The 26,602-nt window shown below is 44.6% G+C and overlaps 3 protein-coding genes and 1 long non-coding RNA gene across 16 annotated transcripts in view; 1 reads left to right on the forward strand and 3 right to left on the reverse strand.

The window, feature by feature from the left end:
• Positions 1 to 6: 6 nt before the first annotated feature.
• katnip (katanin interacting protein) lies at positions 7 to 14,187 on the reverse strand. 8 transcript variants are annotated; one of them, XM_029456346.1, is made up of 29 exons: positions 14,066 to 14,187; positions 13,347 to 13,440; positions 11,892 to 11,977; positions 11,480 to 11,655; positions 10,968 to 11,083; positions 10,763 to 10,864; positions 10,460 to 10,609; positions 9,971 to 10,211; positions 9,568 to 9,699; positions 9,296 to 9,447; positions 8,959 to 9,107; positions 8,617 to 8,713; positions 8,321 to 8,530; positions 7,901 to 8,038; positions 6,304 to 7,162; positions 5,226 to 5,987; positions 4,856 to 5,064; positions 4,371 to 4,449; positions 4,111 to 4,288; positions 3,775 to 3,940; positions 3,453 to 3,619; positions 3,293 to 3,357; positions 3,062 to 3,172; positions 2,759 to 2,898; positions 2,567 to 2,668; positions 2,315 to 2,475; positions 1,928 to 1,954; positions 1,536 to 1,621; positions 7 to 1,463 (listed from the first exon to the last, which is right to left on the reverse strand). In XM_029456346.1, the coding sequence occupies exons 2-29, from the start codon at positions 13,356 to 13,358 to the stop codon at positions 1,405 to 1,407; spliced, it is 4,932 nt and encodes a 1,643-aa protein (XP_029312206.1). In that variant the 5' UTR covers positions 13,359 to 13,440; positions 14,066 to 14,187; the 3' UTR covers positions 7 to 1,404. The 8 variants fall into 8 exon arrangements, with proteins under 8 accessions (XP_029312206.1, XP_029312207.1, XP_029312210.1 ...); XM_029456347.1 differs by having other exon boundaries at positions 10,968 to 11,080; positions 11,892 to 11,980; XM_029456350.1 differs by having other exon boundaries at positions 8,998 to 9,107; positions 11,892 to 11,980.
• A 207-nt stretch (positions 14,188 to 14,394) lies between these two features.
• On the reverse strand, positions 14,395 to 20,585 carry dcun1d3 (defective in cullin neddylation 1 domain containing 3). The gene is made up of 5 exons (XM_029455835.1): positions 20,202 to 20,585; positions 19,104 to 19,179; positions 18,475 to 18,516; positions 17,765 to 18,315; positions 14,395 to 16,339 (listed from the first exon to the last, which is right to left on the reverse strand). The coding sequence occupies exons 4-5, from the start codon at positions 18,202 to 18,204 to the stop codon at positions 15,796 to 15,798; spliced, it is 984 nt and encodes a 327-aa protein (XP_029311695.1). The 5' UTR covers positions 18,205 to 18,315; positions 18,475 to 18,516; positions 19,104 to 19,179; positions 20,202 to 20,585; the 3' UTR covers positions 14,395 to 15,795.
• lyrm1 (LYR motif containing 1) lies at positions 20,034 to 22,976 on the forward strand. Of its 5 annotated transcripts, none has more exons than XM_029455837.1 (6): positions 20,034 to 20,274; positions 20,909 to 20,997; positions 21,770 to 21,950; positions 22,047 to 22,107; positions 22,414 to 22,445; positions 22,538 to 22,976. In XM_029455837.1, the coding sequence occupies exons 3-6, from the start codon at positions 21,792 to 21,794 to the stop codon at positions 22,649 to 22,651; spliced, it is 366 nt and encodes a 121-aa protein (XP_029311697.1). In that variant the 5' UTR covers positions 20,034 to 20,274; positions 20,909 to 20,997; positions 21,770 to 21,791; the 3' UTR covers positions 22,652 to 22,976. The 5 variants fall into 5 exon arrangements, with proteins under 5 accessions (XP_029311697.1, XP_029311696.1, XP_029311700.1 ...); XM_029455836.1 differs by having other exon boundaries at positions 20,034 to 20,263; XM_029455840.1 differs by lacking the exon at positions 20,034 to 20,274 and adding an exon at positions 20,576 to 20,594.
• The window catches only part of LOC115024358 (uncharacterized), a 40,853-nt gene continuing 36,993 nt past the window's right edge, over positions 22,743 to 26,602 (reverse strand). For both annotated transcript variants that reach the window (XR_003834112.1, XR_003834113.1), the window contains exon 3: positions 22,743 to 22,875. This is a non-coding gene — a long non-coding RNA (uncharacterized LOC115024358). The remainder of the gene's footprint in view (positions 22,876 to 26,602) is intronic.

The raw sequence follows: 26,602 nt of genomic DNA on the forward strand, positions 1-26,602 counted from the left end.
ATGATATATATATATTTTTATACTTTTATTCATTTCAAATAAAACTACATCAAATATACATATTTAATCAAGATTAGAAAAATAATTAAATATTTCAAAACACTAAATGTCACACACGCGCAATAATAGCCACCACCCTACAGAGCAGCACTGAGATGCAGAGTAATGACCATTGTTGCCGTTGGACACCAAATTAAATACATAAAACTGCATTTCATATACGATTACTCCCGTCATGAGTAAGGAGTATGAAATGGTTTATATGAAGCAGCAGAAACTCCTCCAAACACAAGTGTCTAACATCTTAAATGTGGTAACAGCTAATGCTGAAGAGACGTTCCCATGCAACAAGTTACAGTAAATATCCAATGAATGAAGGACAACAGCAACTAAGTGTTCTAGTGATTCCCTTTTTAAACATTAGTCTTCTCAATTTGAGGTAAGGTTATAGCTTTTGCATATTAGAAGTTGTTACTGAATCTACTCCAGATCTAAAATGGCTAATGTAGATATTCCAACCAAATTACTTAAAAACCGCTTTACTGGCTCGTCTACCTTCGATTAAAAAGGTCACTTGGATTGCAAACAAGTTTCTTTTTTCTACCTGATCCCAAGCAGAAGAAATATATACTGACCCTAATTTAGTGAAGCCAAATATACATCGAAGAATTCAAGTGTAGAGTCTGAAACGTACAAAAATCTGAACCGCTGGACGTTATTGTTTCTAACCGCTGTCGCCTTCGATAGAAATCTCTCAACAAAAAGGTGAAACGCTCTCTGGAAGCACTCCCCAAGTAAAACCTTTAGGCTCTGAAGTACATTAGCCAACAGTGAATCGTTAAGAGATATAAATTAGTGTCTGCATAGCATTACGATCGGTTGGTGCGTCACAAGTCATTAATAACCGTAGCGTTGGCCACGTCCTGATCGTGTGTTCGTGTGGCCGTGATCTTTCACCCCCTTTCTTTTTTTTTTTTCACGCCACAAGCAGCATTTTAAATATGCAGCACAAAAGTCACAAGTAGCAGCCACAGATATAGTGTTTAGTACGAGGCACAATAACAGGGCTGATGGAGATGCAGCCTCAAAGGTTTCTCCTGGCACTGTGGGAGGGAGAAGCGGGGCAACAATACAGTGTGTGTGTGTGTGTGTGTGTGTGTGTGTGTGTGTGTGTGTGTGTGGAGAGAGGAGAGGGGAGAGGGATCCAACCATAAAGTGGAATCCAGTGTGTGTGTGAGCAAACCCAGTTATTTCTTCAGTGAGGAGCTTTGGTAAGGGATGTTTTCAAGTCACCCACCAAAAAGTGGGTTTAAAATGTCAGCTATAGTTCCTCCTCTTTAATTCTGCTCTCTATTGACGAGCAGCGAATCCACGCGTGTCTGTTCGTCTGCCGTCATCTGTCCGTCAGTACCTCCTCTTGCCGTGTTTCCCACCATCGGTCATGCAGGTTTTAGGCCGAAGAGCTGCAATGAGGTTAAGAATTAGTACGTTTGACGTTTTCAAACTGGTGAGTGATTGAGTCGTTTCTGACTCACCTGGATCTGCCGTCTGCTTCTTCTTGTTGTGATGGACTATCTGATTCTCATTGGTCATCTTCACATCCTGGTCCTCCACATAGTTACTGCAACACAGCGGGAAGATGAAGACACGGCAGACACATGTTAGCAACCTGTGTAAAACTGGAACAACACAACATGGAGGGCTGAGCCAGCAGGTCCAGGCCTTGAGACCAAAGATGGAGCTGGGGAGATAACGACGGAGAGAGAGAGAGAGGGAAGGACTGAGGCATCACAAGTCAGGCGCGTGTGGGTAAGGAGGGTGTGGGATGGCTGGGGGGACATTTGAGGATGAACCGGAGCATTCTTCAATACAGGGATTGACCACAGGGAGGTGCTGACACGGGGCTTTCACAGGCTCTGTTACTCACTGTCGGTGGTGTCTGCTGCCACGGGGGCTGAAGTGGAGAAGAGCACATCTCTGTTCAAAACAACGCACCACTTGGGACAATGGGCTTGGATCTAACGTTCATTGTCAATCCATTAGTTTCTCTGCATGCAATCCTGTCTCCCAGCAGAATAAAAAGGTTCTGGGGTGATCGTGTTGTGCTGACGTTAAACATAACTTATACACACTTATTACTTTTGTGCTATACTGTCTGTCTTGTCCATATGTGGACGGCTTCTTCTAGGTCTGACTAAAAGACGCTTGAGGGTTAGAAGTAGGACTCAAGGTAAGCTGACGAAACATTGTCCAACCAATCAGCTATAAAACCAAGCAGTCGGTCGTGTATCCACATCCTCAAAATCCAGGGTACCTGATGATAGTGTTCCTCTCACGGTGAGCAATGTAGGCGTCGTCTGTGAAGAGAATGGTGTGGTAGGGCACCGCAGGATCACAGGTGGGCAGAATGCCTCGTGCCACGTGGCTCACACTGTCCAAGATGCCGTTATACACCAGGAGGTCGTCCACCAGCAGCTGCGCACAGAGAGACGCACAGGTTACTGCTTGAGGTCCAACATGTAAGAAGAAGTGATTACCTGGGTCACGGCAGACAAAAGAGGCTTACCCCGAACTCCTTCACGCCCCTATGTGAGGTCTTTGAGTAGTTCCACAGCTTGATCATGGACACCGTCACCGGCTGATCGAAGATGACGTACACGCGGTTCACCTAAGCAGGAACAAAAATCAATACGCTTACAGATGTACTCTCGTCCGAGTGTGTGAAGTGAATGCTCTCTCTCTCCCCCCACCCCCTCACCAGTCCAGGGAGCACCGGGGCTAACCACATGCATCTGCCATCGTGGGTACTGTTCACTCCATCTATTAATTTGTCCGGAGTCCTCACGTCACCGCTCACGTTGTCCAGCACGTTAACACTGTCGGGGAACGCAGCGATGTCTGGTCGACATAATGTTGAGGAACAGAAGATCATATATGATACAAGAGTCTCTGTCACTGTCACACATCTAGAGACACAGATCAGACTCAAGCTGTGTGGATCTACACAAACAGAGACAGTTTAGGTTCATGAAGGTCGATGTGAACTCGTAAGAGAGGATACTGTTGTCACTGAGACTGATCTTCTCGTGGCTCTGGTCATAAAATTCAAGGCCGTTGAGGCCGATGTAGTACGGGTCTCCCCAGGTCGTTAACAGCTGCAGCTGGAAGATGACTGACGGGTGAAGGTCAAGGAATATACAACAGGAAACAACATGTGCACATCATTCCCTGGTTACCATATTGTACACGACACACACACACACACACACAGTGGCAAAGCATGTGAGGATACATCCGCAGGGCATGATGGGAGCTTCATAGTCCATGCTGGCCTGTTCTTGTTTCTTAGAGCTTCCTCTGAATTAGAGACGCATAAACATTTTGGAAATGCAATATTCAAACCTTCTCATGGAATAACACGAGTGCATGCAAATTAAATGTATGGCTCCTACTTGTGGTAGTCCTCTGCACTCTTGTTGACGGCGGGCTTCTGGAGGAAGTCTACGAAGAGGATCTCCTGGGCAAAGTCAAAGTGACAGTTGCCCGGTCCTTTCCTGATCAGGAAGCCCCCCGAGGGGGAGATGGCAACATCATCCATGAACACGTGGATCGCCTTCACCTGAACCAAAGATGTGGACATTTAGTTTCATATGTTCCTCATAGTGTCCTGCTACGTTAACATCATATTTAACGGTTTCAGTATTATGTTGTATGATATACACAGGTTATATATATATATCTGCTCCTTCATAGCAAACACTGTTCGGGTCTCACCCCTCTGTAAGAGTCCTCGGGGGACTTGTTGTAGTTCCAGATACGGAGTCCAGCGATGGTCTGGGCCTGGTTGAACGTCATGTTCAAGGTGTGGGGCTCTCCATAGGAGAAAGGGATCAGCCACATGTGCTGGTCATCAGTGGTGATGTTGTGGCCATCAATAAGCCTGGGGAGTGAAAACACACGCAGAAGACTGAAGCAGACAGAAATTATCTGACACACACACACACACACACACACACAGACACACAGACACACACACACACACACACACACACACACAGACACACACACACACACACAGACACACACACACAGACACACACACACGCGTACTTATCAAGTGTGCGCCGGTCGTATTCGTAATCAGGCAGGTCGTTGAGGTCCCCGGGTGAGGCAGCCATCATATTGAGGTCTAAAGGGAAACTCTCTCCACCTTTCCCCACCACCTCCAATCCCGTCAGGCCCATGTAGTGGGAGTCCCCCCAGGTCAACACCAGCTCTAGTCTAAGGCCTGCGGTGGAGGGAGAGACCGGGTTAGTAACAATGAACGCAGAGCTGATCATGTGACGACACGACGCTGATTATCTACTCACACTTTCCCGTGTACATCCCAGGAACACGCTCCATGTTCTCCTCAGACTGGCTCACAGAGGGGTTGAGGTGGAGTTTCAACTAAGACAACATGTAAACACATTAAAACCCTGATTGTGTTGAACTGTCCTGTTGATGGAGGGATGTAGCGCTGCAAAGATTCACCGAGTTAAATTAAATCGCCAATCAGTAAAAGTACAAATTCTCCAATTCCAGCTGTTACATGTGAATATTTCCTTCTCTACGACAGTAAAGTGACATTTAGGAAACACTGATCAATATTGTTTTAACCATTTTCTGACATTTTATAGACCAAACACCTGAAAGAATAATCAATAATGAAGATAACCGTGAGTTGCAGGTCTAGTGTGGGACTGATGAACACTATTGCTTCCTACAAAACTAATTCTCAGATGGTCTGAATGTCTTTGTTTAGTGACCACTGTCACCGTTGGGAATAAGGTTTGCTGATAAAACCTGTACTTACTTTGAGGTCTTCTTCTCGGAAGCCGGCCTGTGTGAAGGGTCTTTCCTCTCCCTCTCCGTCGGCGGTGCGCGGTCTCTGCAGCTCCTCTTCAGCCACCAGGCTGTCGGGACTTTCGCCTTCACTGAGGAAGGTTTCATCATAACGAGACATAGCCTCCAGGATCTCATCATCAGTGGTGAACAGGATGGTGTCGCCAAATTGGTCCAACTCTGAAGTGACAATAGAGTGAGAAAAAAAAAGGAAATGATCAAACGTAACACCAGATGTGGGACCGAGTCCAAGTCATGTGACTCGAGTCCAAGTCATGTGACTCGAGTCCACACCTCTGAGTACCAAACAAAGGAGCGTTAACAACGTGAGGCTCTTCTACCTCCAGACAGGGTCCCGGACGCCTTGGCAATCTCGCCCCTGAAGATGCACCTTCCGTCCAGCAGCATCTCCACCTCCTTCACACCTCGGAAGGAGTGAATGCGTGACTTGTTGTAGTTCCACACACGGATCATGGCCACCTGGTAGGGAGCTCCGAAGTCCAGGATGATGGTGTGGCTACGACCGGGGGTGAACGGCGCTAGCCAAAGATGCATGTCATCCTGCGTACGGTTAACGCCATCGATCAAGTTAGTGACCACGCGTGGATCTTTGCCGTATGCGGGGAGAATGTTGATGTCTGGAGGGTCAGCGCGGATGTGAGCAGGTCGTAGGGGCTCCCCGCTGGAACTGAACACCTCGAGGCTGTTGAGGCCAACGTAGTGGCGATCGCCCCAGGTGGACAGGATGTTGACGACCAGTCTAGAGCCCTGTGGCAGCACAGGGATCTCAAACTCATCCTCCCGCTCCATGGCCGGATCATCATCAGGGCCTTCATACAGTGCCCCCTGAGTGGTGGAGGAGGAATGGGGGCTCCTGGGTGCTGTGGAGGGGTTGACTTGGACTGCGGCAGGACCGCGGCCCTGGCGCTGGAGGAACTCATCAAAGATGTCCCCTTCGAAGCCCATGTTGGAGATACGTCCACGTTGGCATTGGTTGAACTTAGTGAGAGAGTCCCAGGACTCCATGAGGGTGTCATCCTGATGGCTGTGCAGCTGAGACGTGTACTGCCTCCTTCTAGCGTTCACTAATGACATGGGCTCTTCTGGAGAACACACAGAGATGAATAAAGTAAATGAGCAGCAGGGTCAGTTTTAAATCAAACAAATTGACATTTGAAAATGAGTAAGGGAACAAAGTCCCAACATAATATTAGATTTCTTTCTTCTGAATTCTTGTCTGCCAATTGTGCTATGATTTTAAGTGGTTGTTACACTGAATATAGAGGCGTGATAGCTTATGAGTAGCATGATTGGTTAGAGATGGGTGAAATACAACACAAAATAAAGCACAAGGGTGAAATGATCACATGTAAAAAGGTGTTCCTCAGTGTTCAAGTGTCTAACTTTAAACGTTCCTACCTGTGTTTGAGAGTTCAGCGGCTCTGAGGTGCTGCTCCTCTGTCTGCCTGCCAGTGACTGCAGTGTTTCGAAATGAGCTCCTGCGCCCGCTGATAGGCCTGTCTGACGTTTGCTCAGCGAGCTCCTCCAGCAGGTCGCAGCTCAGGTCCAAAGAGTCAGCCTTGCACTGACCCCCGTTCACTGTCCTCTCCATCCCCCTGCAAACTCGGCCCGGGTTACACGGCAGCTCCGGGAGCATTGAAGAGGGCGAGGCTGACGGCGATCTGGGCTCTGCAGAGTGCTGCGGCACCAGCCACCGGGGCCTCTCCCTGCTGGCCTCGCAGCCTTCTGGAGCTCCTCTGTTTAGGGGCTGCAGCCACTGGGGGGCCACCCGTGAGGAGGACGGCTGGGTGGTGACAGTCTGCTCCATGGGTGCAGGCTGCTCCACCTGCTGCCTGAGAGAGAGGGGCTCCTCTGAGGCAGACAGGTCAAAAGAGCTTCTTTGTGTGGAGGAGCGATGAGCGCAGGATGAAACCCCCACTGGTGGAGTGATGGGCGGTAGCAGTGCATGTGATTTATCCTGCATGTCCATCATAGCATGGCCTGTGTCTGGTGGCTGCGGATTCCAACTGTGGTGGAGCTGGGTGCTGCTGCCATCCCCACCCTTCCTGTCCTCGTGGCGCAGGGGGCTGGCATCCCGTAGATTGTGTCCCGAAGACACGGGGCTGGAAAACAAGGAGTCTGAAACCTGGAAATCCTGGAGGTCAATTGCGGTGCTGTAGTCAAAGACCTGGTTGCCGCAGCCCTTCTCCAGCTCACCTTCAAACACCAATGTGCTGTTAAGGTACAGCTTAATATGCCGTGCACCAATGTCAAGATCCTAAAAAAAGTAAACAGATCTTCAATTTATCTGAATATACAGTCAGGTTACAAGCTAGAATTGTGTCACAGGAAAGTATTTAGCATTAAGCGGATCAAAAGTGTGTCAATAACAAATGTAAAAAAAGAAAGAAAGATATTTAGCGCTTCATATTATGTTGTATATTATTGCAGTTCAAGCAAAAAGCTGCACAAAAGCATAAAATCCCAAAACGTATTCACTGCTGATTCATTCACTTATTCCTCACATGCAGAGTAAGAGCTCTCCAAGCTAACAGTAATTAGCGCTCTCGCAGATACAAAGTGATGGCTGAAGCTTGGACAGCAGACGAGTACAAACCCGGGTCAACCCACTAACAATCCTTACCTTCCAGGTTCACGGTACTGTAGAGAGTTGCGGCGACATAGAAAGAGATCAGATGGGGTCTTTCTACCCCTCTATGAACAGCAGTGAGGTTGAGAGGCAGAAGCCCACGTCTAGCCTAACACTAATCCTCTCGGGCTAATCTCTCACTGTTCCACATTTGAACAGTCTGACTGGCAGCTCAGCCAGCCAATGCTAAAAAGAGAACCGCTCCCCGTGCCGGCACCACACCAATGCAGTCGCTCGTATGATAGTGAACACACACACACACATGCAGGCTGGATTTATGAGCTCTAATGCCACAGACAGCGAAATGAATCATCTCTGAACTCAAGAGGGATACATCCAAACCTGTAGTGACACAAAAACACATACATTGAGGCTTCTGTTGTAGTTCCAGATTTTGATGTGAGATATTCCAAAGTCTGGGGAGCGCTCCGAGTTCCTGATGACGAAGTAGAGCTGGATGGGGGGGTGGAACGAACACAACCACATGTGACGCTCTTTGGTGGTCTGTCAACCCAAAAGAATAGACAATCAGCAAGTACATTGTGCGTGTCAGTAGTAAGATTCATTCACAAATGTCGCAGCCTGAAATGATGGATGCATCCCATTCAGAGCCCTGGTTTACGGTCATGGGACAATACGATGGAACTGACCCATAGTTAAAGGTTCAGATCAATGACCAACCAGCTGAACAAAGTGTCTGCTGTGAAAAGGGTCCACTGTAGTGTTGATTATATTCAAAGATGATTTACAAATGTGATGACTGTGGCAAAAGGAGCAGAGGCTCACCTTCACCTTCCCATTAACAAGCGCTCCCAGGTTCCCGGGGTAGTCAGCATTCCTGATGTCGAGGTCGTGAGGAGACACGTACAGCTTCTTGTTTCTGAGGCAGAAGAACTGCAGCTCAGTCAGCCCGACCTGCAACGCGCTCCCCCAGTTTGACAGGATCTCCATGGTAACATACAATGCAGGGGTGACCTCTGCCGAGGCCATCCTTCTCTGCAACGCAAACACAAAACATTGACGAGGGCTTCTGTACACTTATGTCTCCGTGTTAGGATTATTCACCGTCGTTACCGACTCACCGGCTGCTTGCTATAGTCTGTTTTGACACTCTGAGGAATGTTGTAGCTGGGTCCTACTTCAAGTTTCTCCAAGGCTTTCAGCAGTTTCTGTTGTTGCCTGTGACAGAAGGATGACATCCTCAGCTCTGCTGCTCTGTCTATGGAGCCCGACCTTCATGTTAACGATGAGGGCCGGCTCAGCACTGCGCTGGCTACATTGATAAATAATTCTTCAAGGTCAGAGGGTATTCGCACCGCACATTTATAGCTTCTATAAAACACTATTATGTTTGTTGTGACACTAAAGGATGCAGCACAAGTACTCGGTGTCAGTATATCCCTGATAAGCCAGAGTGTACATACAGTATCTGTGTATCGAGGTGCCATATTCTGTCAGCATACCCGGGGCCCATGAGCGTGATTCTCTGCATGGCCACAGTGACACTGTTCTCATCCTTGTCGTGACTGTTGTGGTGCGCTGAGCCATTCGTCATCATCTGGTGTCCCCTGCCCTGGATAAAGAGGAGCAAGAGATACATAAGCTTTATGGACAGAGCTTACATGTAAGCATAACACTATGACTGCATCAACACCACATGCAGTACAGTACGTGTAGAGATATGGGTGGACAGGGAAAAGAAATATCAGACACTGTTAACAGTGAAGGAGTTGGGATGTGTACGTGGCGGGACAGGCAGACCGTGTTGCGGCCGAAGAGCTCCAGACTCTGCGCCGGGTCGTTTTCTCTCTGCATGGCCTGGCGCACCCTGCACGCCATATCCTCTGGGTCTCGCTCCTCAACAGAAGCCTTTCTGGCTGCTGACAAGGGCCTCTCCACCCGACTCCTTGGCCCTTAAGCAAGAATCACACGTCTTTTAAAAACAAAAATCCTGCACCATGCTTTCCAACAGACGTCCCACATGTTTTAATTTAAGAGCTTGTTAACCATGAATGGATTAAGAGAATACTTACTCTGACAATCCCAGCTGTCTTTGGAAGGTGGCCGGTCTAATGTTTTGCTCTTCACCAACATAGGCTTGGTGGGTATAAAGTTGTCGGTGTTTTCTCTTCTCTTTGCAGACAAAGAGCGTTCGATCTTACGACCTGAAACAACGAAGAACATGAGACTTAGGAAATGTTTTCACGTCAGGAATATATTGCGATATAGTGAGTTTGTAGGCAGACGGGGGCCATGGGCTGGCTAACACAACACTTGAACTGTGCGCAGACAGCTAATGTACTTGCCTATTCTCCATGTGTACAGGTCAGTGCTGATGAAGCAGATAAGGAGGAGATGGAACCACTCTGGGCAATTAAGACTCACCCTTAAAAATCAATCACAAATTTACATATGAAAGTGGGTGCTGAAGCCTACCTTTGGTTGAGGGTCCAAAGTCCAGGACAATGAGATTTGCTGAGTCGAAACTGCTATGGGAGCCGCTGGACCGAGGGTTGGAGGAGGACTTGGAGGACGAGAGAGGCAGCCCCAGTTCATCCAGACTCTCAGTGCTCTCCTCCCTCTCGATCTGCTCCTCCACCCACTCCTCATCCGACTCCTCCCCCGCCGAGCCCCGGCTGCTTCGCCGCATGCTAACCTCCAGGCTCCGACGCAGAACCTAGTTTACAAAAGGTCAGCGTTTATGCATCCGTACATGCACACAGTCGTTAAAGTAAGCACTCACAGGCGCAATCGCACGCACATGCCTGCTGACAGTTTAAGCATTCCCTTGATTTGTGTGACTGCCACTGAAAAACCGTCATAAATTAACACCCAGGAGGATGAGACACATTCATATGATTCACAACATCTCATGCCACCTTGACAAGATGAAATAAAGCTGTGTATATTTCTTCTTCTGCTCACCTTCACTTCCTCAAGGTTGAGAAGCACCTTCTCATTGTGCTCCTGATTTGCTTGGCCTCCTTGGCCCTCATGCCTGGAGCTGAAGGAGCGCGACACCTTGCAGGTGTCCCTTGGGGAGCAGGGACTACGAGACGAGCGCTGACTGGAGCTCTGTACGAAACAACGTGTTTGGATAATGGGGAAATGGCAGAGATGGAGAGATGCTAAGTAGTACAGACAGTTGCATCTGACACATAGCCCCTCCCCTAAAAAAAGACGCCCACGCATGCAGGCTTAGTAGGCATTGTTATGTCTTCACTCTACCTCCATGTCTGCGCTTTCATAGGGCTCAAAATCCTCAGAGTAGCGCTTTTCTGGACAGATCTGCACACTCGGTCCTTCCTCGGTTCGAATTCTGACAGAATCCTGCATCAGGACGAAAGTGGAAACATTTAACGTGCGTAATTTCATGGGAAAATATTTTTGATGCACAATTAAGGATTAAATATAAGTAATTAGAAGCCTCTACCTGCACCCATTCTTTCCTCTGGACTTTTCCTGGAGCAGTGTGACTCCTCTTCCTGTTGGTATGCTCCAGATTACGGCTGTCTTCAGTTAACTGGTGGGCGCTTCGACAGACATCTGCTGATGAGTAACAGCACAGAAAGGAACATGAGCAGCTTGCAGCAGACTATTGCCTCAAAGGAGAAGGAACACGCAGTCACATACGCAGATGGTCCACAGCACATAGAGGCAGAACGAATAACTGGCTGCCAGCTAGAACTGTCACTATCATTTATTCACTGAGACCGGGCATGTGATCATACCATGCAAACTACAAGCTGAGGGGTGGTGGCTATTAGCTGATGCTCCATATGGTCTGGAGATGACAGAAGCTACACAAATATGTGTAATAGGAGGTGGCGCCTTCCGTTTCAGTGTAAAAATGATTCAAGCACAATATTTCCCCCCCTTCAGGATAGAAGTAAAAAAATAATGAGGTCTTATATAAGACTTTTTATTTTTGGTCCAGCAGCATACCTGCAGCAAGTGCAGACCTCCAAGCAGGTGTGGAGGTGTCAGACCTGTGGTTGGAGCTCTTGGGCTGCTTTTTACTGGCTTCAGCATTGGCTCCGTTAAGATAAATGGAGAAACCTTGCTCCAGCTGTTCCAACTCAATCTCCCTGGGGTCTTTGACTTTAAGGCGCTTTAAGATCCTGAGGAGAGAAAAGAAAACAGGTGACTCCCTCTACAATTAGGAGCAAAAGATCTGGTAGTGTATTACATGTATGAGATGAGATCACACACTCAGTTTTTTTTTTTTAAATCTAAAAGCAAGGAAGGAAACTAATCAGTGCTCCCGTTAGGCAGCACTGGAAGTCATGGAGGAGTTGTGAATCTCCTCTGTGAAATCTAATCTGCCTCTCCCCGGCAGCCGGTGCTCACACTTCACCTGTTCTTCTGCTGGAGGGCGATTAAATATTCATCCAGGGTGTCGTCCACAGCAGAGTCTAGCTTCTCTCCTTGGCACGTCTTACTCTTCTTAAAGAACACCAATATGAGCGCACACACACACACACACACACACACACACACACACACACACACACATACATACATACATATACACACACACACACACAGAAAAGCCTGAATCAGCTATTTGATGACAAAAACCAAGTGACACCTCATTGTTGAACAAGTACTCACGATTACAGACTATAACCACTTTATTCTGTAAATCACAATTTAAGCAACTTGCTCCTCCAGTCAGTAAAGAAAGCATCGATACAGCACATGCAATGTGTCAAGATGTCACCAGTACATGGCAGAAAGACAGAACACAGTTATGTAACTTGCAATGTGGAGGGATCTTTGGTGGCAAAGGTGACCGTCCTTGTAACGGTACAAGGATCAAAACACATTTAGTCAGCGTCAGGTTAAGCTAAGACGATGATGGTTTCCTGATCATGACAATGACAATGTTTAGTTAATATTATCTGGAGACATGCAGACTTTAAATGTTAAAGATGAGGTGGTGAATAGTGAGCACAGCTGAAAGATATGCACACACTGAGGGAAAGTACTGACTCAGCACGGGCCAAGATCCCTGTGGAGTAACTCCAACACTTCTATGAATCCATGCCGTCGCAATTTCAAATTCATGCTCTTCTTTAAAAAGGTGGCGCTACCCTGTTCTCACTAGGTTTGAGCACAACAGTGGTTACAGAGTGGCGGGAACAAGAGCCATTACATCATGCAATAATGTGTCCTTGCATAATACATAAAGCGCAGCCCTTTCAAAGAAACTAGCATCAACAACACATGTCACAAATCTATCGGACTATGTGAAGCGTTACTTAAAACGTCATGTAACTGGAGAGAGATGAACAACTGACTGTTTGGGTTTATTACAAATACATACAGCCAAAACCCCAAAGTGAGGGTCCAACATCACTGGACTCAATACAAATAAAATAATCTTTATTAAAACATCACATGTGCTGCCTGCTTCTGTCTTTAGCCTTGACCCTCAGTGGTAAATTAGACGGTATGCGTGTCTTGGAAGGAGCATCAGTTGTCTGAATAACAGTCACCTACAGCTCATGCCATTCGCTTTAAAAACATATATATATATATATGTGTATATATATATAAATCATGCAAGACAAAGAAAGAAATCACAAAACCCTTACTTAATGTCTACAAGTCAACTAGGCTACAGCATCTGTCAATATCAGAAGCAGAAGAGAAGCAAAGGAAATTGAAGGAATAGAGGACTTGTTAGTGACAGAAGAGGGAAACAGACAACTGCTTATAAAACATGACGTGCATTGTTGCCATTAATGCCCCCAAAAAAAACCCAGAGAGCTTCTTGATAGTGTCTCGTGTCAAGTAAAATGCTTACCTCGTTATCCATCGTGTGGCTGAAGATGATGCTGTTCACATAACCCTATCCCATATGTTTGCAGCGTTTAAATCTGTGTTTTGTGTCATTGCCGCTGCAGAGGGATCACAGATGAGAATAACCACAAGGTGACATGAAACCTCAATTTGCCTTGAATGCAGTTTGTTTAAAATTTCGCCACACCCGCTGGAAATTCAGCAGAAAAATCCGCTTTTTCCATGCCAAACGTTTCCAATGCTATTATAACCAGGTGTTGGTTAAAACTCATGTTCAACAGTAACAGGACTATTCGTGCAGCGAGATGACAGATGTGTTATAACGTGGGCTAACCAACGTTATATTGATTTATGACAGCTAACACGCTACACTCTTCTGAATGCTAACATTACACGGCTAGCTAACGTTTTTTGTTTGCCAATTTCCAGTATTATTACGGGTTATCGCACACATTAACTCCTGAGGTTAGAGGCAGAGACATCGTTAGCACAGCTCAGTTAGCATTGACGCTAACAACAAACTGAGAGGCTAACTCGTTAGCATTAGCTAACAACAAACTGAGAGGCTAACTAGTTAGCATTAGCTAACAACAAACTGAGAGGCTAACTAGTTAGCATTAGCTGTATCCAGTCAACAGTAACTGACTCAAAAACAGGCTTCTGCTCTTATATATTCGTACACATTTTACTCTGGTTCTACTAGGTAATAGAATAATTACTTACCGTCCCTGTAAAAACAGTATTTTGTTAGCCATTAGCTTTAAAATTAGCGAGTTTGTCTGTTTTCTCATGTGTCCAGTGAGCAGTGTTGGTTGGTAACCAGGATAGCTGTCCACCAATAGAAAGCGCCGCATCAGTGTAAGACACGCCTCCAGCCTGCTGTCCCGAGACAGACAAGCCTCCACAAAACCCTGAGCTACAAAACCATACAGCTGGAGCACTGAAGACAAAGGTATGCAAGTGTGCTATTCAGCACCAGCATAGCACAAGATTACAAAGAAGTGAGCACTGCCTTGAAGTAAAATCACACAGATTTCAATGGTCAAACAGTCAAAAGTTCAACACTGTTTTTATTTATTATAAATCAATACATTTTATATAAAAAAAAAAAGGACAAAGGGGGTCTGAAATAAAACCATTGTAGATGTAAACCAAACAGATCAGGTTATGTGCCACCCTCTTACCACACTGGACCCATACCACAGACTCTTGATTAGTCCAGTTAACACTCTCTCACTCGTCCCGAAACACCATAGCCTAAGCTTATGATCAATCTACAGTTTGGAAAAGGTTTAAAATTGAAATGATGTGGTTGACATCAATCTTCTTGCAAAGCGTTGCAAGTATAGCGACTAATCATGCTATTGGTTTTTGTGCAATGCATTACAACCATCACCAGCAGCAGTCAACATTATTTGTGAAGTGCGCACACATTTCTTTTGTATAGCTGTTCAAGGATGTGAAGACTCTTGAAGGTAAACAATGTAAGCGTTGTGTGGCGCCCAGTGTAAGGCCCTGCATGTATCACAGGTTTAGGCATAATCTATTAAGAAATGACCAAGATTTAGCTGATTTGTTGCGTTACAGACTTCCTAAAGTTACAACACCCAACCGCTTCTTGAAAATAGGTAGACATCAAAATGTTAGATGCTGGAGGTCAAAAGGGAGCCAGCTGCTTGAACAAGCCAAGCTGCTCACCACACTAGTAGCACTCAAAAACACTCAACACAGAAGAGAGGGTGGGTCCGTTACCATCTTGGATTTTAAATGGATACAACTTTGTATTATCTTTAAAAACAAAATTGTAAGTAATCAATTACGGATGTCCATGTAATTGCAGGCCAACAGTTGTGAAGGCAATACAAGTGCCACCAATTCATCCTCACAGCACTGCAAGATCAATGCATACAATCTAACTAGAATAGTCCAAATCAAGACGATGTCCCGGACCCTGACCCTTGTGGTAAACCTCTTGTTTTGATAGTAAGAAATGGTTTGTGTTAAGGTTGCCAAAAAATGTCCCTTCTTTATTATTTCCTTGTATAAAAACATGTCAGCAGTGTTACCAGGTCAAAACAGTTTATATGACAATTGTGGGGGGAAGGTTATGGCTTTCTGTTGCCTGATTCGTATCTGCTCTAACGCTGCTGGGTTATGGTCGGTAGGTGGAGGTTAAAATGGAGCACATGTCCAATTACTAAAAACACATGGGAGGAGAAAATAAGTAAAACAATAACTTAAATAGAAGTGCTTAAAACATAACCGTTCTTAGAGCCCTTACGAAAACCAAAAAGATAAAAAGGGTGCGAAGCAGGAATCCCACCCCAACAGAGAAGGAGAGCGAAATGAACAGCTGCGGTGGTAATACTAATATTCATCCGATGATTCACAGATGTACAGTTCATGTGTAGATCATATCCTTCCGTCCCGTACAAATATTTCTTGATTCCTGGTCAGTGGCCCCCCCACGTCTGTGAGCCGCGGCTTCCCTCTGTTTCAAGTCTATCTGTGGTGGGAGAACAATCTGTGTCAGTACATCTCCCCTCTTCCTCCTTAGACAGCAGTGCCTGTTCCTCCTCTCTTTTCCTGCGCTCCAACTCCCACTCCACGAAGGTGTCGAAGAGGCTGGGCCAGGCCTCGTCCTCGCTGTAGTTGCTCAGGTCAGGCCCGATGGCCTGGGTGAAGTTGAGGAACATGTTCCACGTGTCCCTTGAAATTCCCCGAATACTTGAGGGGTTCTCCGACAGGAAGTCCAGCCAGTGCTCCAGGATCGCAGGAGAGTTCTGTGTGAACACCAGGCGCCACAGGGCGATGGCGATTTCCCGCTGCAGCGAGCGTTGGCCCTCGTCGGCGTCCAGACCAAACTGGAAGGTGAAGCGGTACAGGTCCTTGAAGTTCTCCTCGCCCTTGGCGTCCACCAGCATGAAGGAGAAACGCGAGCAGATGCCCTCGAGGCTGTCGGCCTTGATGGCCTTGCAGCCTTCAACAAACTCCTTCCTGGTGACACAAAAACAACAGGACTGGACATCAGACCATTTCACTGAGGACAATAAAGGCAAACAACATACTTCTTAACAAATCTAAATAAGCACCAGAGCTAACTAGTATCTAATGCTAACGAAAGGGACATGTGTCTATATATAACTACAATAAAACTATCTATAACTGGCTTGTATACATTTTCTTTGTTGTACATATTTATATTTCGAGCAGAGTACTAGAGGAGGAAAACAAGCCTTTCACTGCACAACACACGAGATGTGTTTGTTGAGTATGTGACAAATAAAAAAAACCTTGAAAACACCAACGCACACATCAGGGACAAAGAAGGAGGTAATGTATATGTAACATTACAAAAATAGAATCTTTCAAAGTCAATAGTATATAAACAGCTTCAGTAAGCATCACAATGCAACATGTTGGTAACCAGAGTGTGGTGTCAAAGGCCTCTGGATACAAAAGTGCTGAGTTAAGAATCAGGAGGGGAGCAGTGACGAGGGACCCGGCCAGCAGGCTGCCCTATTCATCTCCCACACTAGCAGAGCAGGGTCCATTTCCCCCCCCCCCCCATGTGCCCCCTCCCCGACGGTGGGAAACTGTGTCTAGTTCTGTCTCGTTGAGCTGCTGAAAACTGAGTGTGTGAGGTGGGGTGGATGGACCACTGCACAGGGAAAGACGGGGGCCTAGAAGGTCGAACAGCGCAGGGAGGAGACGCTCTCTTTGGCGAGAAGTTTAGTTATCAGGCATCGAGCCAGCTGTTGGTGGCGGACGATGTTTTGGTATCAGGAAGAATGAATGATAAACATGTTATGTATTGAAGATGTACTCGTGGATATTAAAAAGCTGACCTTCTTAAACGTTCTTACTGACACTACAGTCATGACACTACAGTCAGTCTTAAGTCATTTCTAAAACATACTTCGTTTTACATTTATTCAAAATACGCTGATCAGTCTGTGGGGACTTGGCTTGGGAACCGCAGAAGAGCAGCCCCGTCACTCTAACGTCTCTCCAGCTGCATGTCGCTGGGTGGGTATTTTAGACCTGTGTGTGTGTGTGTGTGTGTGTGTGTGTGTGTGTGTGTGTGTGTGTGTGTGTGTGTGTAATATAACAAGGAGTGAAAACATTTTTTTATTTCCACCAGGGGATTAATTAAGTAATTCTTCTTCTTTTTAACCACAAGGCCAAATTGAATACCAAAAATGAAATAAACATTTATATAATAACAGCATCTTGTTGGGTAAATAAATCTGAGAGGCACAAATATAACAATGTGTGAGTCATCTGGGACGAGGAAGTATTTGTCTGAACATTTCCAGTTCTCACCTATGGCTAATTACTGTGCAGCAGTTACGCTAGTTCATCCTGATGAACAGATACCGGTGACAACAACACGCCCCAGTTCTCAAAACTCCACCTTACCTTGTAAACTTGCACATGGTGGCGGCTTGAAACTTCCAGGCAAGAACAAGCACACGAAACTCCGCTGGGTCCACACACAGGTCATTACAAAACATCTCCATGCCTTCCTCCAAGATGGCATCTTCCTGTTCATCCTTGTAGCAGAAGAACAGCTCCTCAATGCGCAGCATTGACAGTCCATCTCCATCCAGACACTCGTCCTTGTGTGGTTCCCCCATCATTGCAGGGATGACGGGTGTCTCCATTGTAACCTCCAAAGCCTTAGTGCCATTCGACAGCTCGCTGATGGTTTTGCTACACGGGCCACTGGGCTCTTCTTTGTGACCACCACCAGCACTGCCTCCTTTCTTGGGGTGGGACTTGGATCCTCCCTCCTTGTCTCCACTCTTACTGCCGAGCGAGGACGTCGGATTCTTACACTTGGTGACACACTGACCCATGTCTTCCTCCCTGGTCCCTCGTCTGTCTTTCCTCCTCACCTTCAGTCCCCGTCCGAACCACCTAGACGCCTCTTCTCTGGCCCTGCGAGACGTCTCAACATACCCTCAGGCCTGAGGTGGAGAACAATTTAAAAATGTTAATTGCCCTGGAGTGCAGCTTTAGACTTGTGCACAATCAAAAGGTTAAGATCCAAATGTCTGTGGCTATTAGTGGAATGAATTCAAAACTGCAGGAATTGTGGAACATTGAAGGTAAAGAAGTTACACTACCTGTGCCAAATCTGCCAAGATCCACTGCCAAACTTAAAAACCCTAAGAAGTGAAGAGCAGAGAAAACACCAGTCTATATGAATACATCCAATGCTCACAGTGCAGATACCATAGAAACCTTTAGAGAAGAACTACAAGAAGGGAGGGAGTTGTACATACAGTGTTGCTACCTTACTACATCCCAGCAGTAATGGCAGCAGATGAAAAAATGCAATCACAGAAATAATCAAATTGCTAAAAACAACAACAACAATGGACAGTGGAGCCTAAACCATTCTACAACTATTATTATGTTCGCATGGACTTTAATGTCATTATTCTTATTAGTTTGGCAGCAAAGATTTCAGCACTTTCAATTTAAAGTAGTTTTCTCTTTGAGGTTTAACTAAACATGATAACTTGGTCATGTGTGCACCTTTCCATGTTTGTTTACAGACTTTTAAAAGTGTATAATCACGCATTAATGACAGAGTTGCATGTAAACTAGTTTGTGGAGTAATTCAACGTGTCAAAGCATCATCTTTCTTCTAGCTACACAATTACTCTCAAGTAAGTAGCCTGATTTCATGTTAACACACACACCAAGTTTTTGATCAATTATAAAAGTAGCTGGTCAGGAAATTACTTACAGACACCCCCTCTGAAGGCATGGGCCAAAGTGTCTTTCTATTCTGCTCCATCATTGTGACCTTGACATCCGCAATGCTGAAAAGACACATTATCTTGTCATCATAAGCAGAAAGTGATATGTCATCATTCCCAAACCTGCAGGACTATTATTGTCAACATGCTATGCATATGAAATTTGAGCACAAAAGTTTCTCATTGCAGGATTATTTAATTCCTGGTTTACAACTACAAAAGATGGTAAAAGGGGCTTTTACATCTGCAGGTTGAGACCTCTCACAGGGCACATACAGGCTGAGAGTCCTCACAACTCATGAGCACTGATGTAAAACACACATTTAGGAGTAACTACTGAAAGGAACTTTTACTTTGTAGTGTGATCACTGACTTTGTCAAGCCACGACTCTTGTTCTAACATTAATAATGAAAAGGTATTGAGTATCAGAGCAAATCGCCTGTCCTAATCATCGACCTGGGCATGTCGAGACATGTCTCTCTAGCATATCTTGGCTAACTTCACCTGACTAACATCTAATGGACGCCTGCAGGCCTACTTATTCATTATAATGTGTAATTATCACTAAGCTAGGCATGCTATAGTCCAACACCTCAGTATCCCGGCATTAGTCCAACTAAATTGTCTGTCCTAAAATTGTGAGACATAAAAGTAAAGCTAGAGTGCGACTATGTGCCAATGCAGAACCTTAGTGAAGTGTTATAGCTGTGTTAAAACATTAGCCAGCGTTAACGTCATTGTACCAAGTTGTGTTGGAGGGGAAGTGGCGATCACAAACAGGATCAAGTGAGCTTAACAGTAAATGCAAAACACTCACAAATGTCACGCAAACAGGGATTTGATTCATATTTACACTTGACAATTCATTTAAAATCACTCAAATCAGATGGCACCTGCTTTAAAGCTGTTTCACCAGACATCACCGCCACCGGGCCATTTACATCCAAACTGCCTGCTGGCCCTGACGACGTCGCCATCGCTAGCTAGCATCAGCTCGGTTAACTAAAAGTTAGCTATCGGCTAAGCTAGGTCTTTCGATTGGTACACAGAGAAATACCACGTTCATCATCGTAAGAAAACTTACCTTTTTGGGGAATTCTAGTTTGTGGAATTGGATGTACATCACTCCAGGGACGCAGGTACAAAGTAAGTAGTTGGTAAGTTGGCAAAAGGTAAGCGAGTTAACTCGTCGCGTTAACTCAGATTGCTAGCTAACTAGCAGCTGACAAAAACTTCCACATCAATATCGAATTAAACTCCGCTTTTAAAACAAAATAAAAAAGTAAAAAGCTAGCAACCAGATTGTGCTTTTGAATCCATGTTGAATTATGTTGGCTCTTTGGAGTGAGTTAAAGGACCATCTCGGTACTAAAGCAGCCAATTTCTTTGTGCTTCCCCCTTTTGAGTGTAGCTACATTGTGGGCATTTTCCTGCATCACTTCCTCCCTCCAGCCAACAGCTGATCTTCATCTCAGCGGTGGCAACGATACCATTAATATTTTTATTTTAACAAAAGTAATGTGCTTAGAAATACTACATTACACCGAGATGGAAAAAAATGACCAGAAAATAAATTACGGAAGCAGGTGTTGAGTTAATGACATTTTACAGATGAGACGCTGTAACATGTAAAAATAATCATTTATAATAAAAACCTTCGTAACTCATAAAAAATTACTTTAAATGGGTCTGTAAATAGTGAATTGTAGTGATGATGCTACTACTTTAATTGGTAAAACATATCCAACTTTATCTACGTATTGTGATGCACTCTTTGTTTTTTCTTCGCAGGTCGAGGAATACGTCATCATCAGGCGACACGTGTTGCTGCTGTCCTAGCAAGCTACTGTCGACCTAGCCTCATTCTCCAGACTGAGTCAGTAAGTCAATGTTTGTTCATTTAAAAACATGATGAGCGGTATTATTAATGTGAATGGCACTCGTCGTCTCGCTTGATAATTTAATGTCTTCTTTCACTGCAGAAGTCTCGACGAGCTGTCAAGGATAGCTAGCTTCATGTTGACAAGTGATGCCAAAGTATTGCCTCATGTTTTCTGTTTGGGAAACTCAGTATTAATACAAATGCACTAATGGTATTATTCTTAAGACATCCTTTAATCTCAACATATATCAGAACATCCGATTAATACCTTACAGTCAGTCATGTAACCGGCTATGTATGTAAACAGCCCTGCATTGGTTTGAGTGACATCTAGTGTTGAATGATGGAAACGCTCAAGGCTGAACAAGAAACCAAAGTGACAAAGACTTCCAGGGGCCCCAAATGTCTGAGTTCTTGCATTATTAAGACCACAAACTCACTGAGGCATTATTCCAGCATAGTACTGCCACTGCCACGTTTAGTCTGCTAACAGTTAATGGCAATTGTTTCTGGTAACTTGATCATAAGTGTAAGTCATTTTGTACCAAAACTAGAGACATATTGTGTGATACAATGATCCTAAGTACAGACAGATACATTGACAAAGTGACGGAGTAAGTTTACCCGACAGAAGCGTGTAATGCCTTCAACTTTGCTAACACAAATATATTTATTTGCAGGGAATTGAGCTTTATACACACAGGAAACAGTAACGGGGTTTGTGATGCCACTATTCCTTTCTGTACAACTTAAATCCCTTTCTTGTGCAGGTAACCGCTGTTTTGAGTCTCGATGACGGCCTCCACTCGCAGGACGGTGTTGTCACTGTACATGCGGGTGTTTCGCCTCGCCCGAAGCTGGCAGGCACAGAGTGCAGTTATAAGTGACACGGAGTCTGAGAGGAAATACATACGTCAGGAGGCCTGCACTTTGTTCAGGCAGAACCAGCAGGTGTGAACAGCAGTACGCCGCTCATAGAAAGGAAAAAAGCTGTAGTTTTATGGGTGTGTGAATGACTAATCTTTGCTTCTGTGTGCTTCTTCTCAGCTCACAGATGAAGAATCAATAAAGCGGTGTATAGAAGAATGTGAAGCAAGGATAGAAATAGGTAAGAGTGGAGAGACTGAACCTTATAACCTTGATACTATCATGTGCTTTCAATGTTTTCTATTTATCCAATGCAAGTCTTTATAAAACCATTTAACATTCTTCCACTTTGACACTTAGAACATTTAAAGGGTTACACTTTTGGGTGCTATCATTTGACCACAGGGATACTTAAACAAAAGTCCTGTGAAATCACAAAACTATGAATGAAAACAGCCCAGAAATCCTCCGTATACTGATAGAATCACCTGCTCTGAAAGCTTTCTGGCTTTGGCAGAGTGACTGACACGATCGTTTCTCTTCACAGGTCTACATTACAGGAACCCGTATCCCAGGGCTGTAAGTAAGAACCATTTATAAGACAAATGTGTAGGTTATTGTGTTGTTCAGACATGTAATTCAGTTATTTTGTTCTCTGAATGTTCCTGTAGATGCACCTGCCACCTCTGGGACTGGCAACTCAGAAAGGCAGGAAGCTGCGAGCGCAGCAGCGCCTGAGGAAGCAGGCCAAGCCAATATACTTACAGTCACATGACGACACCTGATGCTCAATATCCTCCCTCCACGCCAAGAGTTCAAGTTACCAGGGGCAGGAAACTAGAGTGCATTCACAAACTGATCTCGTGGGCCGAATTGCAAGCACTCAATGATGCAAGAACAGCCATCATTCAGGAAAAAGCCATTTCTCATTGTACTTCGACGTGAGTTCTGACTGTAGCTGAAGAGTGTCGGCTCCTGTTCAGCTCAGGAAAGGTCAGGGTGGAGTGACCTGTAATATAAGATCAAGTTGTATATTTTATTTACTTTAATGTGTAAAGATTGTTGTAATACTTGGCATTCTTTAAATAAAGTTGTCTTTCATTCTACTAAGACATTTGTATTACTAAGTAAGATCTTTTTCCAGCCTCCACCTTTTTTATGAACCGCCCCCTAATAATGGCCCCATTCCTCAGCTTTGTCACATAGGTAGTCTGTTTATTCACGCAGAAAATATTAAATAAACTGCAGGAATGTTGGCAACAGCACAGAGGAAGTAAGGAAACAAGTCGTTTTTCACTCCATTGTAGTGTATGCAGACGGTGTACTTCCTATGAAGTTCTGAACAACTAGAGAGGAAGGACCGAGTGAGGTACGTTTTCATATCATCCAAGCAAATGCAATAATGACAGCATGAAGCTTTGACTGAGGGACGGATAGAAATCAGACTCGTGTGTTTTCGGGGCTTCGTCCGCCATCGAGCTGAGCTACTGTAAGAGAGCACCAGCTGACCTGTTGGATGTTCACCAACCTGACGTGCACCACCTGAGAGGAGAGCAGGCGGAGGTTATTCTGCCCTGGTAGATCCATGAACCATTAATACTGTACTTCAGGTGCATTTCCAAGAGATTATCTGGACATAGACTTCTTGAACATGCAAACAAGTTCCACCTTTGTGTTCATGGACGTGTAAACAGGATTTGCAGCTTTTGCAAGATTTAAAAGTGTAAATAAACATAAAGAGGCAGCAAAGATTTGGGAAGTCATTTCTTTTTGGGAGCATCATTGTGCTATAATAATGTGCAATTTAAGATTCAGGATTATGCAATATCTGCTTTGTCTTCCTCAGTTTCTCCATAACAATGAATCCAGTTTGGTTTGTACATTTCTTTCAGTTCTGTTTAGAAATCAAAGCAGAATGAAGCTTTTTCATGTACCTGTGGATTCATTCAGATGTTCATAACAGTGACAGTGACCTGCACATGGGGTCGAATATTCATTTTTTATGTTAAAACCATTAATTCAAACCACAAAAGTGTTTGAAAATGTTCTGCTTGCATATTGCGCGTGGTCTTTGACACTTGCGTTACAAACAGGGACGTACAATATGTAGGCTGCAGAATCTGTGTGCACTAAATCACAATGAATGGCAGTAAAAATGTTCCCTCGTGCTCCACAATCTGCTCATTTAAATGAATATTCCAAGAAAGCAAATGAACTTTGCAAAGTCAGTAAAAAATAAATAAAAAATACAACATTTTTTAACAAGCTACAAATGTTCTTTCATTTGTTGTGTTCCCTAAATTAGTGCAGCGATATTTAAAAATGTGGTTTCTTTTACTGGATTATTAGATAAAAGCAGCAGCTTGCATGACGTCTCGGCCTCCACTTCAATAATGTGCTTGAGTTCAGTGAGTTGGCTACAGCCCAGATGTACTTGAGAAGACCTCTGTGGTATTCTGTGGGGACTAAAGTATATATTATGTTCTGCTCCACTTTCCAGCAGCGAGTGGAAAATCAAAAATGTGGATCAGCAAACATGACTTGTGATAATCTCAGCAGCGCACACGTTTACAGTTCAGTACTGTTCTCTGATACAGTGCTGCGCTGTAAATACCTGACCTGTAACACCCCTGAGCTCAACAAAGGAGACTTTATCAGATCACTTTAATGTCACACTCTGGACTGGGTCACCTTGATAAGCGCAGCCCCCTCTCTTCTCAGACCTTTTTAAAGGGTCATTTTCTTTGTACTCCAGCCACACGATGGAGCCCAATGGACGCAGAGTGAAGGAGAGTGTGCATGTTTGTATTGAGTGACGTCAGTCCAGCGCTCTGACACTGCAGACTGCAGCCTCAGGCGTCGTGCTTTAACCATGCAACTAGCATGTCCTATATAGACGGCAGCCTCACACTGCTGCGGACAGAAAGAAAGACTGGAGATATGTCACACAGTCAGAGATCCTACACAGTGCTGCAGGACCTAATGAGTGACACACACACAGAAGAAAAAGGAATACCAAAGGGAGACTGTGTGTAAAGTAACCCTCTGAATGACAAGGGGTCAGACGAGGAGACAGTGGGAAGACGAGCCTGCAGCAACAACAGAATGAGACTTGTATGAATACAGACGGACTCAGGCCTGATTGCATGACTGACTATACACTCAGCAGTTCATGGGTATATATATATATATATATATATATATATATATATATCTTTAAAAGATTAAATACGGCAACAAGCTTCAGACAAAATGTAAAACAATAACTGAGGATGAGACCGAACATTGAAAAGGCAGCACTGAGAGGAATCTCCCCTTAATAACAGTGGAGTGTACTATTAGTGAGAGTTAAAGCAGACAGCCAACTCTCTACACTCTTAGGCCACCAGGGGTCAGACCACACTAGGTCCTGAAGCCTAATGTGGTGCAGTGGGTTCACTCCTCAGAACCATGACCAAACTTGACCAGTGTGGACCGCAGGCTTTGTTTCAGGTAACATCAAAATATGACACTCATTATAAAAGGATGCCTCTCGATCAGCAGTACATCAATGAAGCCTTTGACATTCATTTCCACCTCTCCACAAAAAGTCATCCAAATCCTCCGTTTGGTTCTCTGAGGACGGTCTCACATTCATTACCGCTTCAGTCTTCAGTAATTGTCTGAGGCACAGAAGACACACTCTTTCTGGAGACTACGGTACCTCACTAATAAATGACGGCTGATAAGAGAGCAGCTGCAGCGGCAGACTGTTTTAACATTAATGCTGAGTAGTGACTCACTCTGTGCATTCACATATAGCATCACAGTTGAACAGTCATTCTTTCTGGGATGATATGTCATTCATTCAACTCAATGCTGTTACATATGACTGAACGTATTGCAGTACATGTTACTTCTTTAGGGGCGTGTCTCTCATATGGACCACGCTAACTTGCATAAATACTGTATCTGCAATCTATTTACTTCTGTAAATGTGATGTAGTAATCACACAAAACCTTCAGTTTATCACTAAATACCTGCAGAACTAATGGCATTCCCATCAGTCTCAGCCGTACTTTGTGCTAAGTACTAATTAGCAAATTGCTAACGCACTAAACTAAGAGGGTGAACAAGGTAAACATTGAACCTGGTGAACATCAGCATGCTCGCATTGTCATCGTGAACATGTTGACTCTTAGTCTTGTTAATATATATATAATACAATTGATCAGACTCTTTCTAGCCCCTTATTTTCTTACTCTCTAAAACAAAGGGTGTCGCAGTAACAACTATGAGCAGAGATCTGTTACTTTCTACACACTGCCACTTACGTCTGTGGCAAGAGGTGTCAGCATGATTTCATTCCAGCAAAGATGGCGAGCGGTTGTGGAACATGGTATGGCAGCCTGCTGTTTATTTAAATGTGAAATGTGGCAGCTTGTGATCTTTCATCCTTCCGCTTATGCTACTGATTTTAATACACGAACATACAAAACACGAAACACTTCAATAACAAGAGCGCTCACTCTGTTTTGAACAGACTTAATTAGCTAAACAGTAGCAGAGAGTGGAGAGTGTGTGTGGCTTTTAGAATATTACACTATTTAGGAGGATAAATTAAACAAGGTGTACACTGATACACATGATACAGAAGCTGCAACAACCTTTAACTAACCTCCTGGAGATCTCTGGTTCCTGATATAGTAACTGTCGTTATTTAACCTCAATCTGTCGCATTTTAGTCAAAAAACAT

The sequence above is a fragment of the Cottoperca gobio genome, chromosome 19 (assembly GCF_900634415.1).
Source record: "Cottoperca gobio chromosome 19, fCotGob3.1, whole genome shotgun sequence".
NCBI lineage: Eukaryota > Metazoa > Chordata > Actinopteri > Perciformes > Bovichtidae > Cottoperca > Cottoperca gobio.

What these genes read in the sequence shown, in the direction of transcription:
- katnip (XM_029456344.1), bottom strand. An exon ending in GTCCGGGACCCTGTCTGGAG is followed by an intron (nt 5,065 to 5,225) that starts GTAGAAGAGCCT and finishes TTGTCACTTCAG; the next exon opens with AGTTGGACCAATTTGGCGAC. An exon ending in CCCCGGTGCTCCCTGGACTG is followed by an intron (nt 2,669 to 2,758) that starts GTGAGGGGGTGG and finishes GTTCCTGCTTAG; the next exon opens with GTGAACCGCGTGTACGTCAT.
- dcun1d3 (XM_029455835.1), bottom strand. Translation starts at nt 18,204, where the DNA reads ATGGGTCAGTGTGTCACCAAGTGTAAGAATCCGACGTCCTCGCTCGGC. An exon ending in ACCATGTGCAAGTTTACAAG is followed by an intron (nt 16,340 to 17,764) that starts GTAAGGTGGAGT and finishes TTGTGTCACCAG; the next exon opens with GAAGGAGTTTGTTGAAGGCT.
- lyrm1 (XM_029455837.1), top strand. Translation starts at nt 21,792, where the DNA reads ATGACGGCCTCCACTCGCAGGACGGTGTTGTCACTGTACATGCGGGTG. An exon ending in TGTTCAGGCAGAACCAGCAG is followed by an intron (nt 21,951 to 22,046) that starts GTGTGAACAGCA and finishes GCTTCTTCTCAG; the next exon opens with CTCACAGATGAAGAATCAAT. An exon ending in GGAACCCGTATCCCAGGGCT is followed by an intron (nt 22,446 to 22,537) that starts GTAAGTAAGAAC and finishes ATGTTCCTGTAG; the next exon opens with ATGCACCTGCCACCTCTGGG.